The sequence below is a fragment of the Oikopleura dioica genome, chromosome 2, assembly GCF_907165135.1.
Source record: "Oikopleura dioica chromosome 2, OKI2018_I68_1.0, whole genome shotgun sequence".
In the NCBI taxonomy this organism is placed as follows: domain Eukaryota; kingdom Metazoa; phylum Chordata; class Appendicularia; order Copelata; family Oikopleuridae; genus Oikopleura; species Oikopleura dioica.
Genome location: NC_137292.1, coordinates 15,902,302 through 15,919,644, shown reverse-complemented (window position 1 = coordinate 15,919,644; position 17,343 = coordinate 15,902,302). Strand labels below are relative to the sequence as shown.

General features: G+C 44.7%; 8 protein-coding genes across 9 annotated transcripts; 4 read left to right on the top strand and 4 right to left on the bottom strand.

Annotated features, from left to right (window-relative positions):
- Window positions 1–38: 38 nt before the first annotated feature.
- Window positions 39–1,128, bottom strand: LOC145697513 (calcium load-activated calcium channel homolog). Its single transcript, XM_081774740.1, has 5 exons — window positions 978–1,128; window positions 592–658; window positions 463–546; window positions 233–415; window positions 39–188 (listed from the first exon to the last, which is right to left on the bottom strand). Exons 1-5 carry the CDS (start codon window positions 1,046–1,048, stop codon window positions 39–41), a joined length of 555 nt encoding a protein of 184 aa, XP_081630866.1. The 5' UTR covers window positions 1,049–1,128.
- Window positions 1,088–3,192, bottom strand: LOC145697506 (heparan-alpha-glucosaminide N-acetyltransferase-like). The gene is made up of 2 exons (XM_081774723.1): window positions 2,922–3,192; window positions 1,088–2,512 (listed from the first exon to the last, which is right to left on the bottom strand). Exons 1-2 carry the CDS (start codon window positions 3,065–3,067, stop codon window positions 1,117–1,119), a joined length of 1,542 nt encoding a protein of 513 aa, XP_081630849.1. The 5' UTR covers window positions 3,068–3,192; the 3' UTR covers window positions 1,088–1,116.
- LOC145697512 (peptidyl-prolyl cis-trans isomerase-like) lies at window positions 3,139–4,266 on the top strand. Its single transcript, XM_081774739.1, has 4 exons — window positions 3,139–3,242; window positions 3,527–3,765; window positions 3,813–4,026; window positions 4,076–4,266. The coding sequence occupies exons 1-4, from the start codon at window positions 3,239–3,241 to the stop codon at window positions 4,192–4,194; spliced, it is 576 nt and encodes a 191-aa protein (XP_081630865.1). The 5' UTR covers window positions 3,139–3,238; the 3' UTR covers window positions 4,195–4,266.
- LOC145697507 (uncharacterized) lies at window positions 4,265–7,419 on the top strand. 2 transcript variants are annotated; one of them, XM_081774725.1, is made up of 5 exons: window positions 4,265–4,446; window positions 4,594–4,881; window positions 5,100–5,317; window positions 5,365–5,632; window positions 6,878–7,419. In XM_081774725.1, exons 1-5 carry the CDS (start codon window positions 4,299–4,301, stop codon window positions 7,402–7,404), a joined length of 1,449 nt encoding a protein of 482 aa, XP_081630851.1. In that variant the 5' UTR covers window positions 4,265–4,298; the 3' UTR covers window positions 7,405–7,419. The 2 variants fall into 2 exon arrangements, with proteins under 2 accessions (XP_081630851.1, XP_081630850.1); XM_081774724.1 differs by having other exon boundaries at window positions 5,073–5,317.
- Window positions 7,420–8,439: 1,020 nt separating this feature from the next.
- LOC145696494 (putative ATP-dependent RNA helicase DDX47) lies at window positions 8,440–10,427 on the top strand. Its single transcript, XM_081773541.1, has 5 exons — window positions 8,440–8,695; window positions 8,738–9,444; window positions 9,491–9,631; window positions 10,021–10,187; window positions 10,230–10,427. Exons 1-5 carry the CDS (start codon window positions 8,444–8,446, stop codon window positions 10,391–10,393), a joined length of 1,431 nt encoding a protein of 476 aa, XP_081629667.1. The 5' UTR covers window positions 8,440–8,443; the 3' UTR covers window positions 10,394–10,427.
- Window positions 10,428–10,455: 28 nt separating this feature from the next.
- LOC145696495 (uncharacterized) lies at window positions 10,456–11,038 on the bottom strand. Its single transcript, XM_081773542.1, has 3 exons — window positions 10,870–11,038; window positions 10,648–10,807; window positions 10,456–10,607 (listed from the first exon to the last, which is right to left on the bottom strand). The coding sequence occupies exons 1-3, from the start codon at window positions 11,013–11,015 to the stop codon at window positions 10,494–10,496; spliced, it is 420 nt and encodes a 139-aa protein (XP_081629668.1). The 5' UTR covers window positions 11,016–11,038; the 3' UTR covers window positions 10,456–10,493.
- A 1,205-nt stretch (window positions 11,039–12,243) lies between these two features.
- On the top strand, window positions 12,244–15,734 carry LOC145696493 (uncharacterized). Its single transcript, XM_081773539.1, has 6 exons — window positions 12,244–13,282; window positions 13,525–13,773; window positions 14,229–14,731; window positions 15,001–15,219; window positions 15,259–15,393; window positions 15,434–15,734. The coding sequence occupies exons 1-6, from the start codon at window positions 12,271–12,273 to the stop codon at window positions 15,554–15,556; spliced, it is 2,241 nt and encodes a 746-aa protein (XP_081629665.1). The 5' UTR covers window positions 12,244–12,270; the 3' UTR covers window positions 15,557–15,734.
- Window positions 15,735–15,762: 28 nt separating this feature from the next.
- On the bottom strand, window positions 15,763–17,343 carry LOC145698515 (uncharacterized). The gene is made up of 7 exons (XM_081775715.1): window positions 17,256–17,343; window positions 17,114–17,211; window positions 16,927–17,069; window positions 16,552–16,655; window positions 16,374–16,511; window positions 16,151–16,323; window positions 15,763–15,898 (listed from the first exon to the last, which is right to left on the bottom strand). Exons 1-7 carry the CDS (start codon window positions 17,280–17,282, stop codon window positions 15,763–15,765), a joined length of 819 nt encoding a protein of 272 aa, XP_081631841.1. The 5' UTR covers window positions 17,283–17,343.

The following is a 17,343-nucleotide window of genomic DNA, read 5'->3' as shown; positions in this document are numbered from 1 at the left end:
CCTATAATTATAGTGAATTTTTCGCTGAGACAGATAAATTAATAGGCGCCGGAGCCGTAAGTATTCTTGGCGTCGGTAAAGGAAGCTGGCTGCATTCCAGCGTTGGAAAGTTTCGAAGCCGCCCGCGAAGGAGCGAAGCCGAGCAGCTTTTGAATCGGCTGTCTGACAGACATCGTCGACAAAATGTACTGGGAAAGGGTTGGAAAACGAACTCGGAAAAGGCTTTGCTTACGATGAAGATGAAGCTGCAGTCAGTTGGCTTCGGGTTGATGAGTCCTCTTTGCGCGAACGACTTGAAAAACCAGATCGGCTCAAATGGCAGCTCGGCGACGCTCTGGCCCTCGTAGATCGACGAAACAGTTGACACGATCGTACCAAACACAAGCATCATCGCAAACATCGACCCCAGCTTCGTCTGAACAGAGTTTTAATTTTCCACTTTTCTGTCCCTTTTTAACTTACGGACTGGAGTTCGCGGGACATGTCTTTGACTTTCGCTTCTTCTTTTTGGTACTTTTTGCTTCCCTTGTCCATTTCCGCTAGTTTCTAAAAATTCTACTAGCTGGATTGAAAAAGCTTGTAAACCCCCACCTTAGCGGCCTTTTCCATCGAAGAGTTGAGTCTTTGATATTTTTCTTTCCGGTAAACCAAAACATAACTAAAATCAATTCAAAATTCAGGCTTCAAAAAGCGCTAGTGGCTTAGATTGTAAAAATTTGCGAAGAAATTAGTGAGGGTGGCTACTCGGCTGATGATTGGCTTGTTAGTAAAATACAGACTTTTTATTGGCCAAATAACTTCTTGTATTGACAATGGTAGTTTATCCAACAACGCAATTTTACCCAAAATCTTTCAAGGAAAGCCAATCAAAAGCCTGCATTTGACTAACTGGCCAATAAGATGCCGAAAAGCTGCCAACGCAAATTTCGTCGCAGTTTTTTTTGTCGCCTGAGCCCACAAAGAAAATCGCTACTTACCTAATAAATTCCGACAAGGAGGCAGTAAAAATCGCTGTACAAAAAATCAAAATACAATCACTGACTGCCATTCTATAAAAAGAAAAATCATTGAGTTGTTCAAAAAAAGATCGAAGAGGACTGAAAATCACTTTTTCAGTCACGAAGAAAAAGATTCAAAAATATTGCCAAGAACGAGCCATAAACAGGTCGCGAAGAGGTTTTCAGAAAAGATTGAAGCGTGCGTAGGGGGGAGTGAAGAGTTCCAGGAAAAGGGAAAGTAGCCGCGGAGAAAGGTGTGACCGACGTAGACAAACATCGATCTTCTTCCGAGTCGGGCGAAAAGGGGAAAAGAAAAGTCGAGGAGAAAAAGGAGCGCTAGGAAATTGAAGCCGGCGGTGAAGAAAACGAAGCTGTCGGACCAAAGGTTTTTGTTGAAGGGAACAGTTGATGCGCGATTGACGCCAATGAGGATTAAAATTGAGCCGATTCCCAAAAGAAACGTTCTTCTTTGAAAACTCTCCATTTTTCGAAGAATCTTTACAGCCACGAAGCCGAAGAAAACGGTTAAAATCGACGAAAAAGTGCCAGTAATTCCTTCTGGGTCAAAAACAATCGGCTGATTTTTAAAGTGTTCTTCTGGGTAAAACACTCCTTTCGCAGTTGACCATTGATACAGGTGGGAATTTCCGAGGAAGAAGCGATCTATCGCTCCTGAGGATCCGCCGATACAATGGAAGAACTGCGAATTACTGGAAATTCCACCAGGACCGTTGTAAGAAGCAGGGCAGGAGGGAAGATCAAAGGGAGTCGCGAGAAAGTAAATTGACCACCAGAGAAAGTAAAAAAGCAGAACCCCTGTCAAAAGGGCGAAATTTGAAAAGGAGAGGACAGAAACGATGAGTTCACAAATTGCGATTCGCTGCAAAACACCCGGAATTCTCCAGTTCGCGAAATCGAAGTTCAAACTGAGCAGCTTTCCTTTGTTGCTGACAATCAGCCCAAGAAAGAAAGTCTTGACGAATCTCTTCAAATTCCTCCTCTTCGTTGATTTTTTCCGCAAGGCGATAGAAATTCCGTTCAAAAATAGAAAAGAAGGCATGACCAAATCGGCGAGAGTGATTCCGTCCCAAGGCGAGTGCTGAAGCCACCAGTAGCCCCCACCGCCGTAATTGACAAAAACCATGAACGCGACGTTTATTCCTCGCCAGGTATCCACAACTGGCTCTCTTCCTCGATTTTCGGCGTCGAGAAAAGAGTTCAATTTCCAAATAAAACCTGCAAAAATCGCCAATGCTCCGATTTGTTGCAAAGAAGAAGAATCTTCGCTTTTTTGAGGTGATTCTTGAAAAGCGAAATCACTATTTTCTCCGATTTTGAACGAGAAAATTGTGTTTTCCGCGAAATTAATGAAATTTGATTCGCGAATTTCTCCGTCTTTGAGCTTGAACTGGAACTGAGAGGGCCAGCGAGTGTCGATCCAGCCGATTTGGGAGGTGGAATTGATGATTTCGAATTCGCGAGTTCGTAGAGGTAGAAACGCGCAATCTGAGCATCTGAAATATTTTTTATTTCAAAATTTCTCGGAATTTTCAGAAAATAACGATGAACAATAAGATTTCTACGATATTTTCTCAGAAAAAAAAGATGGTCTCCCTTTTAACGGATTCTTAGTTCGGCATATTGTGTTAAAAACCTGAGTCAGGGTTCCAAAAATCAATTGACGAAAAGTCTAGAAGCGTTTTTTTTTAAAACGGCTTTTCGGCTCCGTTTTACAAAAATAAAACGAGCCTTTTCGTAAAAATCGTTGGGACCCTGACTCAGGTTTTAAACACAGGTTGCCGAGACCAGATTTAAAACCGTTAAAAAGGTCTTTCAGTGAGAGAATCCATGAAAATGGAGAACTCAAAGAATTATTCGCCCGATAAAAATTTTATCCATTATGGACTCCACTATTTTATTTACCTCTGAGATCTGACAAAAACCGGCAACTCAATTCGCTCCCCAATTTCTTCCAGCACCAAAGAGGCTCTATCCATCTGGTCCTCCCATTTTCTCGCGAAAACCTTCTCTGACAAAAATACGCAAGCTAAAACGATCAAAGTCTTCATTTTCCTCTCTCAATTCTTCTCCCAGATTTTCCCATTCTTTTTCGACGTGGCTTTGAGAATTTCTTCTTTTGGCCAATCGCCGGCGGCCAATCCCAAAAGCCAAAACTCGCGCGCAGCAAATTCTCCTTTTGATCATTTCTCAATTCTTAGGAGGAAGATCCCAGAGAAAATATGGCTATCGGATCAGAAAAAATACTGTTTGTTTTAATGAATTTATAAATCATAAAAAATAGAGAAAAGTAAAGAAGCCACGGAAATCGCGACATTATCATGGCGGAGGATCGAGTCCAAATTCAACTCTGTCGATTTTTTTCTTGTGCTTTTTCGCATCAAGAACCGATTGTTTCTTCTAGATCTGTCAGCCGATTGGCTGCCTACCGGCGGGTATCAAAAATATCGTCCATTTATCGCGTCATTATTTCGTGCCAAATCTAAAATCATTCTGATCCGGCAAATCAGGCCAAGGAAATTCAAGCGCCACTGCCTTCAAAGAAGCGGATGTCTCCCCCGGTCCAAACCCTCACTGTTTCTTCAACATGTCGGTAAACGGCCAACCAGTCGGAAAAATCACGATGGAGCTGCGAAAAGACGTCGTTCCTCGAACGGCAGAGAATTTCGTTCAGCTCTGCAACGGAACCCCCGGCTTTGGATACAAGGGATCGCCTTTTCATCGCGTTATTCCTGGATTCATGGCGCAGGTAAGCTTTTTGACGGATTTTGAAGCAGTCATATTTGAATTTTCCAGGGCGGCGATTTCACGAACCGAAATGGAACGGGCGGAAAGTCGATTTACGGGCGCTCCTTTCCCGATGAAAACTTCAAGCTGAACCACATGGGCCCTGGAACGCTTTCGATGGCGAACGCGGGCCCAAACACCAACGGATCGCAGTTTTTCCTCTGCACTTCGGAAACGCCCTGGCTCGACGGAAAACACGTCGTTTTTGGAAACGTCATTGATGGTGATTCATTTTCTCTATTAAAATTGGTGTTTGACTTGTCTCTTTTCAGGAATGGACGTTTTGAGAAAAATCGAGTCGGTGGGCTCCCGATCCGGCCAAACCCGCTATCCGGTGATCGTCGAAGACTGCGGCTGCTACAATCCCGAAGAAGAAAAATCTTCTCGCTAGTTTCAATTTTCTGCCTTTTTGTCTTCAACTTTATTTATTCAGAGCCAAACACGCACACCTGTCAATCTTTTTCTCCTTTTTTTTATTTCTCTTGAATTTCCAGAATGCCGGTGAATTTTAAAATAGACGACTACGCCGGGCTCCTAGCTGCGCTGGAGAAGCTAAACTCTTCGGAAGAGTTCAAAGATCTCGAAAAAACGAAAGACGGGAGGGAAATAAAGAAGAAAGCACTCAACTGGCAGCGCGCGATCGGTACTTTTCCTAAATGTGTAGAAACCTGAGTCAGGGCATGAAAAGGCTTTAGCTAAAAGAAGTTCTTCGGGATCCTGCCTTAGGTTTCTTCACAGCTGGCAGAGATCAGTGTCTAGCAATTGAATGAAGCTTTTTTACCATTTTTAGAACGAAAAAAGCGGAAGATCGACGCGGAAAATAAAGAAAACCAGCCGATTCAAAACACTAAATCGGGACTGGCTCCTTCTAAAGAACTGGCGATCCCACCGGTGGCTCCCCTTTCCTCCGACAGCGAAGAAGACGGAAAGGCTCCTTTTGAGAAAGAAGCAAAGGACGAAACGGTGGTCAATCTTTCTTCTGATTCGAGCACGCCTTCGCCGCCGAAAAACGAGCAGAAATCGGCAAAGAAAACTGATCGCAAGCGGAAACTCATCGAAGACAGCGACATTACTCTTAGTAAGTTCGACGAATCATTTCCTTTTTGAAAATCAGCAGCACCCAGCTATTAAATAAGCTATTCTAAAAGGCTCGGCTGTTTTTCGCCTATCAAAGCCGCATGCGGTTTCTTGATCCGTTGGTGTTAAATATATCAAGTTTTAATACTTCAATTAAAACTTCTAACAAATTCGGTGTTTTCTATTTTCCAGGCTCTTTTGACCAAGACCTAACTCAAGAGCGGAAAGAACGAGAGCGCAGTCCAACCAAGTCGCCGGCATATTTCAATAAACCGGTGAAATTGACGAAATTTGGCGAAAACGAGCTGCAGCTCGCCTGCAAGAAAGGATCTCTTTCCGAGGTGATGAAGTTCGTCAACGAAGACCAAGATGTCAACCACAAAGATTACAGTAACTTGACGCCGCTTCACGACGCGGTCAATTGTGGAGATATCGAGGTTCAACAATTTCTCGCTCCTTTCCAATAAGCTTCTTGCATTTTCAGATCATCGAGTTTCTGATCAAAGAAAACGCGAACCTGAACGTGGCCGGTGGTCCAGAACGCTCGACGCCGCTTATCCTCGCCGTTTCCGAAGATCGCTTCGACGTGGCAAAACTGCTGCTCGAATACAACGCCGATCCTCACCGCTGTGACAAAAACGGGAAAACCGCTTCGGATTTGACGAAAAATCCCAAAATTCTGAAACTGCTCAACAAGGCGAAAGAAAAATTCGAAGCGGACGAAACTTCATTTGAGCTGACTCTTTCTTCCAGTAAGCTAACAGTATTTGCTCGAGAACCTATGTAGAAAACTTCAAAAAACTCAAGTCAGGGTCTTCAAGACCTTCAACCCCCGTAGTAGTTTTTTGTTGATTTAGTTGGTAATTTGGCAAGCTAATTCAGAACCCTGAGTCAGGTCTCTACACTGGGCTCGGCAGCCGATGCAGGGGTGACCATTTGGGCAAAAAATCATCGTCGGGCCGACCAATTGCCCGCCCAATACCAAAAATCAAGACCCGGGCCGACCAAATGCCCGACCAGTCCAATGTGCCCAGAATGCCCAATCGGGCAATTGGGCAATTTTTCGGGCAAAAATTTTCCCGACATTTCGGGCTTGTTAAAACTTTAATTTTTTAAATTTCTCTCAATAATTTATTACAGTTGAAGATTTGGAAGGTTTGAAATATATTTAAAAAGCGGTTAAAAATAATTTTGTAAAAGATCGATCAGGTTGTCAAGAATAGACAGCTAACCATTAAGGTCCACTTCACACACTCTTGCATAACCGTCTCGAAAAAAAAGAGGTTCAAAAATGGGGTTGGAATTTACAACTTGGAAAAATGAGGGATAAAAAGGATCTGGAGGTCAAGGGTAGACAGCTAACCATGAAGGTCCACTTCACACACCCTTGCAGAACCATCTCCGCAAAGAAGGGGTTGGTTGTTAAGGGTAGGGATAATTTCACAGAAGGATCAAGAGGTCAAAGGTAGACAGCTAACCATAGAGGTCCACTTCACACACTCTTGCAGAACCTTCTCCTTATATCTTTTTTCTGAGCTTAACGACCAATAAGCGGACAGGAAAACGCCCACGTTCATGATTTCCCCCGGTGGGCATTTGCCCAACTGCCCGATGGTGCCCAACTGCCCAGAAAATGCCCAAATGCCCGACTTTTCCAATGTTGCCCAGCCTATTTTCAGGCGTTGAGCCGACCAAATGCCCGCCCAAAAGCGTTTTTGCCCGAAAATTGCCCGATTTGCCCAAATGCCCAATGCCCAAATGGTCACCCCTGGCCGATGTGAAAAGCCTGAGTCAGTTTCTGAAAGATATTGAATGAAAAGCCACCTAGCGTCTTTTTTTAATAAAGAAGCCGCGAAGCAAAGCCGCTTTGCGGCTTCTGGAACTTACCATTTCTGCGGTTTCGATCTTTCAGACCCTGACTCAAGCTTTTCACACAGGCTCTGCATGGTCGGACCCAGAAGCCAGAATTTTGATTGAACAATGACAAATTTTTGTAGACCCGAAAGTGTTCATCCACAAATCCGGCTGGAAAAAGAAAACGAAAATGACAGCGAAAGAGATTCGCGAGCTGCGAAAAAGCACTTCGATGAACATTGTCAATTCAGCAAAAGGAATCGACATCCTCGTCGCGCGAAAAGAAATCCTCGAAGAAGAAGATTCAATCTTCGTTTTTCTCAAAGCGCTGTACAATAATGTCTGGATCGTCTCTCCCGACTATCTCGAGAACAAAGAAGCGAAAGACTGTTTTCTCGACGTCTGCGGCGGGAGCCCGAAAAAAGCGATCGAAGACGAGGCACGCGGCGAAAACCAGAAGCTGCTCGAAGGACTGAAAGTCTTCATCGGGCGAGATCTGAGCACGGCAGTCGGCAAGAACTTGATGGAGATCTTCGTGGACGCGGGAGCAGAGACGCTGCGAAGAGAGCCCAAATTCGACAGCGACGCTGTTCAAGGAAGAGGAACCTCTCTAGACACTCTTATTTCTTTTTTCGAAAAGAGCCCGTTAGATTCGGGCGTAAAAAATTAAGCTAAATAACGCGTTATCCGCCGCCGGGGACACTCAACCTCAGATTGCGGGTCTTCCTTAGGCGGCGCCCTGGAAGCCCCCGAGCCTCCCCGAGGTCGGGAGGGTACATTGGTTAGATGGGTTAGGGTTGAAAGTCAGAGGCCCTAGACGTAGTAGCAGCCCCAGAGAGCGCCCCGGCGGCGTTTTAGCCAACTTGCAGTAGCTGATGAATAAGAAAGTTGGGGTGCTCAAGTTAAAATGGATATTACGGTGTGTACTTAATCGAAGGATTCGATCTCGAATCGATATACGGTATATCATATAAAATAGGTGGTGGTCTAAACTTTGAAGTTGTTATGTGCGATTAGAACTTCGGGTGGCCTAAACTTTGATCGTTCCCATGTGCGATTCTTTGAGAAAGTGGCCTAAACTTTGAATTTCCCCGGAGGCGGTTCTGCCATCGGTGACTAGAGCACTGCCCGCTAAGGCCACTACTCTTTATGCAGACCAATAAGGATAACGGTTTTCATTCAAGGTGATGACACACATGGTACTAGTCAGAGTGCCTAGGGGGAAATTCAAAGTTTAGACCACTTTCACACATAGGAAGAATCAAAGTTTAGGCCACTTTCTCAAGGAATCACACATGAGAACGATCAAAGTTTAGGCCACACGAAATTCTTATCGCACATAACAACTTCAAAGTTTAGACCACCACCTATTTTACCGGTGGAAGTCATCCATTCTGGGTATTTTTGTCTAATATTTTGAACCTCGAAAAAGCTGACCAATCGATAATCGGAATGGACCCCTACTTCCAATACACCCACTGGATCGTGACGAACAAGAAGACCGACAAGAAGGGAAAAGTCGCCTGCGTCCCCGTCAAATGGGTGCTCGAATGCTTGAAGCTGCGAAAAATCGTTGATTTCTGAATTTTCCGCCGCGCTGCTCAAATTTAATACTGCCCATATTAGATCCTGATCTTTTTTCAATAAACGGAAACATTTTCATTTTAATACAAGAATGAATTATTCAATCTAAAATTTCGAAAGCTAGAATGTCTAGTTCGGAATCGGAGCACGAGCAAGACGAAAATCAAGAGGAGGAATTCACTCTTGAAGGACTGGAAGCCTGGCAAAGTCTCGGCGTTTGCGATGAAGTGGCACAGACGGCGGTGGATTTGAAATGGAGCAAGCCGACTCCCATCCAGCAGAAGAGCATTCCCATCGCTATCGAGGGAAAGGACGTCATTGGCTTGGCGGAGACCGGATCGGGAAAGACAGCTGCCTTCGCCATTCCCGTTCTTCAGGTAAACCCTCTTGTCGACCACAATCTAAGGAGCTTTTTTCAGAGTCTTTTAAAAACGCCTGGCGGCGGGCGCCTTTCATGTCTAGTTTTGACTCCGACTCGAGAACTGGCTTTTCAAATCCGCGAACAATTCCAAGCTCTCGGTAGCGCGATCGGTTTGTCCTGCGCCTGCATCGTCGGCGGCATCGAAATGATGAGCCAGCAATTAGCGCTGGCCAAGAAGCCGCACGTGATAGTCGCCACGCCCGGTCGACTGGTCGATCATTTGGAGAAAACGAGGGGGTTCGGACTCAAAGCGCTCAAGTTCTTGATCATGGACGAGGCGGATCGCATTTTGAACTTGGATTTTGAAGCAGAAGTTGACAAGGAAAGGATCTTTAATTCAAAAAAATATTCATGCATCGATGAAAATCTTGCTTCCAAATTTGATCCTCGAAAAAAGATTCTACGCGCTATTCCACGAGAAAGACAGACTATGCTCTTTTCAGCGACAATGACCGCAAAAGTAAAGAAACTGCAGCGAGCGGCGCTCAAAAACCCCGTCAAAGTGTCGATCAACTCGAAGTACAAAACAGTCGACAAAAACATCCAGAAATACTTGTTCATTCCCGAAGCGCACAAAGAATGCTACTTGGTCTCTCTTTTGAACGAATTGCAGGGCTCCAGTTTCATGATTTTCACTTCTACTTGCGCCAAGACCTCGCTCATCGCCAGACTCGTCAAGCGACTCGGCTACGATTCTGTTCCTTTGTAAGTCCTTGCCAAATCAAGTTTACGTTCCTTATCATTAATCTAGACACGGGCAAATGAGCCAACAAAAGCGACTGGGCGCCCTGGCTCGCTTCAAAGCCAAATCTCGCTCGATTCTGGTTTGCACCGACGTCGCCAGTCGCGGTCTTGACGTTCCCCACGTCGATGTAGTCATCAACTACGATGTGTAAGAATTTGATCTTGGCTCGGCAATCTTTCTTGAAACCTGAGTTAGGGTCTTGATTCCTGCTTTTGGGCCTGACTTCCTGTGTGAAAGTGAATTTCCTTGAAACTGATTAAATTTCATTCAGAACCTGTGTAAGGATTCAGGGTCTATAAAGAAACCTGAGTCACGGTTTAATTCTTGTTACTCAGATTTCTACGCAGACCCTGTGTTCCCATTCAGGTCATGAGTCAAATATAATCAGGGTCAAGGAAATCCGTTTGGACCTAACTTTCACACAAGAACACAGCTCACGCTCCCAAGAACACGAATCAAGGCCCTGACTCAGGCTGCTCAAAAGACTGTCAAGCCCAAAATCTTCCTTGATTTCAATTTTTCACTACAAAATTTAGGCCGACAAACACGAAAGATTATATCCACCGAGTGGGACGAACTGCCCGAGCTGGACGAGCGGGAAAATCAGTCACTTTTGTTTCGCAATACGACGTCGAGTTGTACCAGAAGATCGAAGCCCACATTGGAAAGAAACTGGACCAGTGGCCGCACGAAAAGGACGAAGGTACCTTTGAGGAGAATCAACTGGCTAACTACTGAATTTTAGTGATGGCTTTGAAAGAACGGGTGGACGAAGCGAAGCGAATCGCCGTCCAGGAAATCAAGGAAGAAGACGCGAAACGAAAGAGCAAAAAGAAGCGACAGTTCGACGAAGAAGGAAGCATAAAAGACAGAATCGGAAAAGTGAAGCACAAAAAGAGACGAAAATGAAATGTTTTTTGAAGGAATAAAGAATTATCACGGACTGTGGAATGAAAAAAGAACTCGCTTGATTGGTCTTGTTCTTGATTTATTTTTTGGAGCAGGAGTTTTAAAGGGCAGTGACCGCAGTAGCATCCTTGAGGAGCATTACGAGGCCGAAGAAAAGTCCGACTTGAAGAGAGTAGGAAATGAGCAGGATCCAGCTCAGGCGCTTTCGGATCGCCTGAAATAAAATTCGGAAGGGTAAAAAGCGGAGTACTTACGGCAGGTTTCGAGTTATTCTGAGTTTGCGAGTAGGACCAGGCAGCCATTAGCGAGGCGCTAAGAAGTGACATGACGGAGAAAATAGCGGCTCCGACGAAGCCGTCCGCCCAATTGATCTTCGAGGCGACTAGCGTGATCACTGCTGTGGAAATGTAGAAACTGGAAAGGGCGTTTTATAAAGTATTTAAAAATTAAGGCGCTTTTGGCGAAGTGGCACTCACACGTTGACCACGATTCCGACCATGGGCAAAAAGGCGACTTCTCCGTGTCCGATAAATTTGCAAGAGGCGGCGAGGCTCACCGCCGCGCAGGTGAAAATAAACGCCAAAATCGGCATTAACATTTGGCCGATTGCGATTGTTTCCATTGTTCAGTGGCTGCTTCTCTCTCTTTCTGAAAGCGTGGAGTTATTTCTCTTTCAAAGAAAATCGGGACGTGTGTGAACGAAAAAAAAGAAGGAATCTCTTGTTCGGGCGAACGTAGGAGCGCGGGGCTAAGGCAACGCTCCAATCAATATCTGAACTTTCAGTTGAATTCTCTCTTGAATAAGTCTTAAAAACCCTTAAAAAAGAAATTTTCTTCAAAAAATATAATTTATCAACTTTTCTTAAACAATTTTTATAAAAAAAAACAAGTTGAAAAAAGAAATTTCGTTTTTGACAGATTCTGAATCCTCGCTTAATTTTCTTTTTTGAGATGAGAAGTTCTCTGGAATTTAAACAATTAAGAGTATCCAAGTAAGGATAGGTGGCAAAGATGGTTATCGCCCTTTTGGACACGCACACTTGACCCCGGGATGATGTAAAACATGCAACAGCGAAAATCCTTTCAGTCGTGAATAGCCCTCTGAACTCTTTAATTTAGCTAACTTGTTGAAAATCAATTATTATTTTTATTTTATGGGCATGAAAAAAGCGGAAATGAAAATGCAAATCCTAATTTTTGAAAATGGTTAATCTGATCTGAGAGCTTCTAAAATATGAGAATTAATACTTCACTGCACAAAGAATTAATTGTACGAGAAAGTGTGTGTATGGCGATTAGCTGCCAATTTACGATTATTATACATTTGGAAAGTAATTGTTCACTGCACTAGGAAGGTAGTTCTGGTCCACTGGAGGATGAACGGATAGAATTCATTTTCTTTTGATGAAAACGAATCTATCGCCCATCCACTCGCTTTCCATAAATACCAAATCCAGCCGAGGCTTTGGCAGGAAGCACTGGTCAGTTACTAGACCAGCACACTTATCCCATGATTTTCATTAAAAATCATCAATCGATAGCAAGGCGGAAAGGCGGCCAGGGCGGACTCTTCTAGTTCGAGTCTGGTTTGTTGCGAGTGTACACAAGGGATCGCTTTCTGGTCGTGCGGTTGGAAGCAGCCAGCGATTAACCAGCGACCGAGCGCGGGACCTGGCCGGCCCCCTGGCCACTACCACTTGGTCCAACGTGGCCGAATTTCCAAATCGGAAAAAGAACGGTCGGTCTAGTCCCTAACTCCTTCACTTCTATCCACGGCAGTGGAGTGGTACCTGCCACTAGTGGTACTGCGAGTGTGAGTTTTCGGGCGGTCGCGGTTTGTCGGTTCAGTGGGGTGGCCCCAAACGAGCAGAATCGTGATGTGCGGCGGCGTTCTCCGCCACTGTCGCTGGCGCTACCACACTCACCGCTCGTCGCAGCGTGGCCAGAGCCTGGTCGGTGTGGTGGTCAAATTTGATAGTCCCGGGCCCGAGTCACCGCGTCACTGGTTGCGACTCACAGAGAACGAGAAACAGAACGAGAGAGACGCACACACACTCACACACAGTCGGACACTTTCTCCGTCATCACGAGAGCACTCATTTAGAAATACTAAGAAGATGCCGCGGCAGAAGGCGACTCCCAGCAAACATGCAAATGAGAGTAGTGCAGCGCGAGAAACGATTAATAAAGAAGCGGCGGAAAGTGCCAAGTTTCCGCTGGCGCTGGATTTGAAAAAGGTTGAGCGGGAAAGAGAAGAGGACGAAGAAAGCGGAATCACTTCCGGCTCGTCCGGGCCGAGGTCGATTTCCGGAACGATGACTCCGACCACAATCGACGGCGGCGACGATGAAGACGACTTCGACCAATCGGACCAGTCGCTCGGCCTTTCTCCGAATCCGAACTTCAGCTTCGAGCCCAAAGTGGCCCAATGGCTAACGGAGCGTTTCGTAATCTCGAAAGGCGCCTGCTCCACCGTCCAGGACATCATAAACCAGTATCGATCGGAATTTCCCAAGGATTTCCTGTTCGCGCCGCTGCAGAGCTACCAAGTGGGCAGTCTAATTAGGCGATATTTTCCAACAATTGGGCGGACGAAAATCTCGGTGGCGGGCCGGCGCGTTTGGGTTTACAAAGATCTCGGGCAGCGTGCCAGCAGCGCTGCTGATAACCCAGCACCAGCGACTCCAATCGTTGAGCAAGCACAAGCAGTACAGAAACAGGCAGCTACAGACACCTGGAGCAGCAGCGGAAGTAATTACCGAAAGGCGAAAATGATGGCGGAGAGCGGCTTGCCAACGATGCTGAGCTACATGGACCAAGTTCAAGACGAGGCAATGCCGAAACGGCCAAATTCTTCAAACGATTACGACAACTACGCGCATGTCTCCGGTTAGTCCGTCTTAATCCAGCTGACATTTTTTGGTAAATGGGAAAAGAGGCAAAACCAGAGTGGTCGCGTCTTACGCCGGGACGTTTTTACGCTCACCTTTTCGGTGTCTTCTAGAAATTATCTACTACACACAGGCAAAGACCTTTCTGGAGAAAAACCACTGGGACCCTAAATTTAAAAAAATACCCTAAAATTTATGGCCTAAATAACTCGTAAATTATTGTAACCGCTTAATTTGTAGCAGTCACTTTGCAAGCGAAAAGACGAAAAACGATGGGCGTCAATTCGCACACGATCGACAACAACGTCGTCACTTGGATAAAAAACAACTACGAGCCCGCGGAAGGCGCCTATGTCAAAGCCCTTGAAATGCTGGCCCATTACAACACCAACCATCCTCGCAAGCCGCTTCAAAATCTCTCTCAAGTCGGACGGCTTCTCCGCAGCTCGATAACGCAAGAGTGTAAACACCTTCGCCGCTATTTTAAAGGTTATTGCTGAACCTTGCCTGAAGACCTTGCTGAAAAGCTATAATTATCAATAGAATCATAATGAAAAAATGAGATCTTAACAAAGCAAAGTCGTTGAGATTAAATTTTTGAAAATTTTCTACGATTTTTGCTTATGCATAAAACTGTATTCGGGAACATGTGTTGAAACCCTGAGTCAGGGTCTGAATGATCTCAAATGAAAAGCCCCGTAGCGGCTTTTTTCAACGACGCCGCAAAGTGGCTTCAACAGATTTAAATAGTGGTTCGGGAAATTAATTTTGGGAAGCCGCTAAAATAAGTTTGCGGCTTTCCATAATGCAATTTTGAGATCTTAGTCCCTGACTTAGGTTTTCTACACACTGTGCTGAGCCAAGTAAGGAACCCTTAGGGTTTCTACATAAACTGAGCCCAGCCAAACCCTAGGTAAAAATATATCAATAAATATTTTGCTCAGACTCCGGCGGAAAGCGGGAATGGGTCTACACAAACATTCAAGTGAAAGAAGACTGCCTCGAGAACTTCGAAGCCGCCGTCCGCGGGGACTGGTACGCGACCAGGCGAAAGTCGCCGGATCGAGAAGGAAGCTTCGAGGAAAGCAATTACTCCTCGCTTTCTGGAAGTAGCAATTCTCAATCGCTCGTCACAGCGAGTGACGTAGCCTCAGAGTCTCAATCCGTCGTTGTTCAAGCGGAGAGCCAAAGTCCGAAAATCGAGGCGACAGAGGACGACGCCTCTGCAGTCAAGGAAAGCAACTCGAGCAGCGAGTTCCTCCAGGGCGGACAGCAGCGAGCAGAGCAGCAGGGAGAGAACGAGCCAGCGGAAGGCGATTTCGAACGGAACACCGGCAGCGTCAACGGAGATAGCAGCGGCGATCAAAGAGAGATTAACCCGCGCTCTGCATTTGAGAGAATGCCGCCGAACCAGGGCGGCCTCTCCCGAAACTTGGAAATTCTCAAGGTAAGCTTCTTACTGAAAGTATAAATGACAAGGTCAACATTGTTTCTCATAATGATAATTATTCCGTGAATTATTTTAATAATAATATATAATATAATTGATAGTAACAAAACATATGATTTTAAATCTAAAATTTTTGAATACTTTTATTTAATAATTTGATTAAAATAAAAAATAAATCAAGTAAAGTTTTTTTTTTCAATGATTTTTAAAAATTTTAAGAAAAAAAAAATCTTTTCTTTTATTAAAAATGTAACTTCTTCTTTTAGGAAACCCAAGCGGAAGGATGGTTGCTAACGCACTGCTCGAAAAAGTACTGCGAGTGGATCAAGCTAGTCGACGACTTCCTAATCGACCAGCGACGAATCGTCATCGAGGTCCGAATTCAGTCCGACTGGGACATTACAGTCAACGCTAACGGGCGCAAAGTATATCCAGATTCACTCCAGCTCACTCATGTCGAGCAAAGCCCTGCCGCAGTTTCTGAGGTAACAAGAAGCAGCGAGACATGAAAATAACGCTTTTAGTTTCTGAAAACAGTGGCAGGAATCAATTTCTGCCGAGGTTTCCCGGCGCCGTATTTCCGAAAACTGGAAATTCAAGGCCACATCGTTTCTTATCCAGAAATTTGGTCGATTCGGTCGAATCCGGACAACGAAGAGGTACTTTGCCATAAAATTCCATTTCACCGAAAACGCCTAGATCCGACACCGGTCTGTCCACTGCAACTTGCTCCACCGCTCGGAAGGAGTCTTCTGCCAAGCTTGCTTCCACGGCTGCAGAATGCACATGCAAAGAATCAAAACACCGCCCATCGAAGACTAAAAAACAACTTCTGAAAAAACAGCCGAATTCTTCCTTACTCGCCATTTTTAGCCCTCAAGTTCATACTTCTATTGTTATACAGTTTGCCAGGAAACGAACTAAGAAAGTGTGCTTCTGAATTAGAATTTCTGTACAGATCATTGTTAGAAAATTGGTGCAAAGCATGCCAACTGCCCGAATATACTTCAATACTTGAAAAGAACTTTTTATTGAAGATATGTGTTAAAATGCCGGGGGAAAATTTGATCATAAGAAGAACTTCTTTGTCTGTTGAAAGGTTTTCCGGGGGAGCTGTCTCGAGACGCGGTCAGAATGTTTTCGCAACTTCTCGAGTATTTTCTCCTTGAAAACAGCTTCACATATTTTCATCGGCTAGAGGGGCTATCATTCGAGCCTATGATTTGAGCCATCGAATATCTCTAGAATCTGGCTAGTGGTTAGGGTTAGGGTTAGGGACTGGGAACTCTTAACGGGGGTCCCTGGTTTAGGCCTTAGGTGGGGGCTCCAGGGGGCGTAGCCCCCTTGGTTAGGCTTGGGGTTAGGGGCAGCTCGAATGATGACTCCCTACTACCACTTTGATAAAGGCAAACTTACTGCGCTCGTGAGGCATTCTGGTGCGAGGAGTAGGCCGGTGGATCCTCGAGTCTTGCAATTCGGAAGCGCGGGTTCGGGACTGTGAGGTGATAGGTACCGCCATTAGCGTCGGTAAAAACATTCGCCGCCCGCCCAGCAGTACTGGTTGGTCCATCAACTACCATAATAGGTGTCTAGACGATTCAAGCGGTTATTCTAGTTCTGGTTATTCTTCCTTTTTTACCTGCATTCCGCTTATGTGAGGACTCTCGGGAACTAAATAAGCGCCAGTTAAAATCGACCCGTTCGGATTTTGCTCGATGTTCTCTTCCTTGTTTTTTCCCTTCCAAAATGGCTTTTTGTTACTTTCTTTCGGCTGAGCCTGAAATCGTGGATTTCAGTGTTTGTCTTTTATCTCTTACCTTCATGTACCGTCTCCTGGCGGAAAGAAAGCCTCCTCCTCCACCGCAGAAAAAGCAGCAGACAGCTAAAAGAATCATCCAAAGAAGGCCAAAACCAGCTGTTGCTCGTTTTCGAGGTCAAAAAAATGGGTAAAACCAATTTTTGAAACAGATTTTTTTGAAAAGGTTTTTGACTGGCCGGTAGGCCAAATACAGCAAACTTATTGGCTATCTAAAAATTCACTTCCAAAAATTGGTTTAGTCCAAAAAGATAGCTTGCGACAAAAATAGCGACAAAATTTTCGTGAAATTTTTTAGCCAATGAAAAACCTATATTTGGCTAACTGGCAAATCAAACGAGAGCCAGCCACGAAAATTTTTTTCGCTATAAAAAACCTTCCCAAATAAACGCTTTGCTAATTATTTTTAACCTTGTTCCTATTGAGCACTCAGAAATACTTGTAGCTGTCAAGTTTGATTTGCACTGCGCCAGGGTTGATGATAAATCGGTGTGAGATTGAGTCAGCACTTCATAATTTCTAAAAAAGAGAAATAAAACCCAAAATGTCGACTAAAAACATACAAATTTGAAGAATTGAGTTTCTGCTCGCATTCAAGTTTAAAATCGCCAAGTTGCTGGTGGCAAGTCTGGCTTTCCGCTTTAACGTTTTCGTTGTTGCTCTACAAAAGTTTCAAAAACACTCATTTTCAATGAAAAAACATACTTCTAGTAAATTCAGTTCAGAATTCATCTCTTCAATGGTAAACTGGCAATTGACCAAATTATTGCGCGAATATTTTTGAGAACAGTCC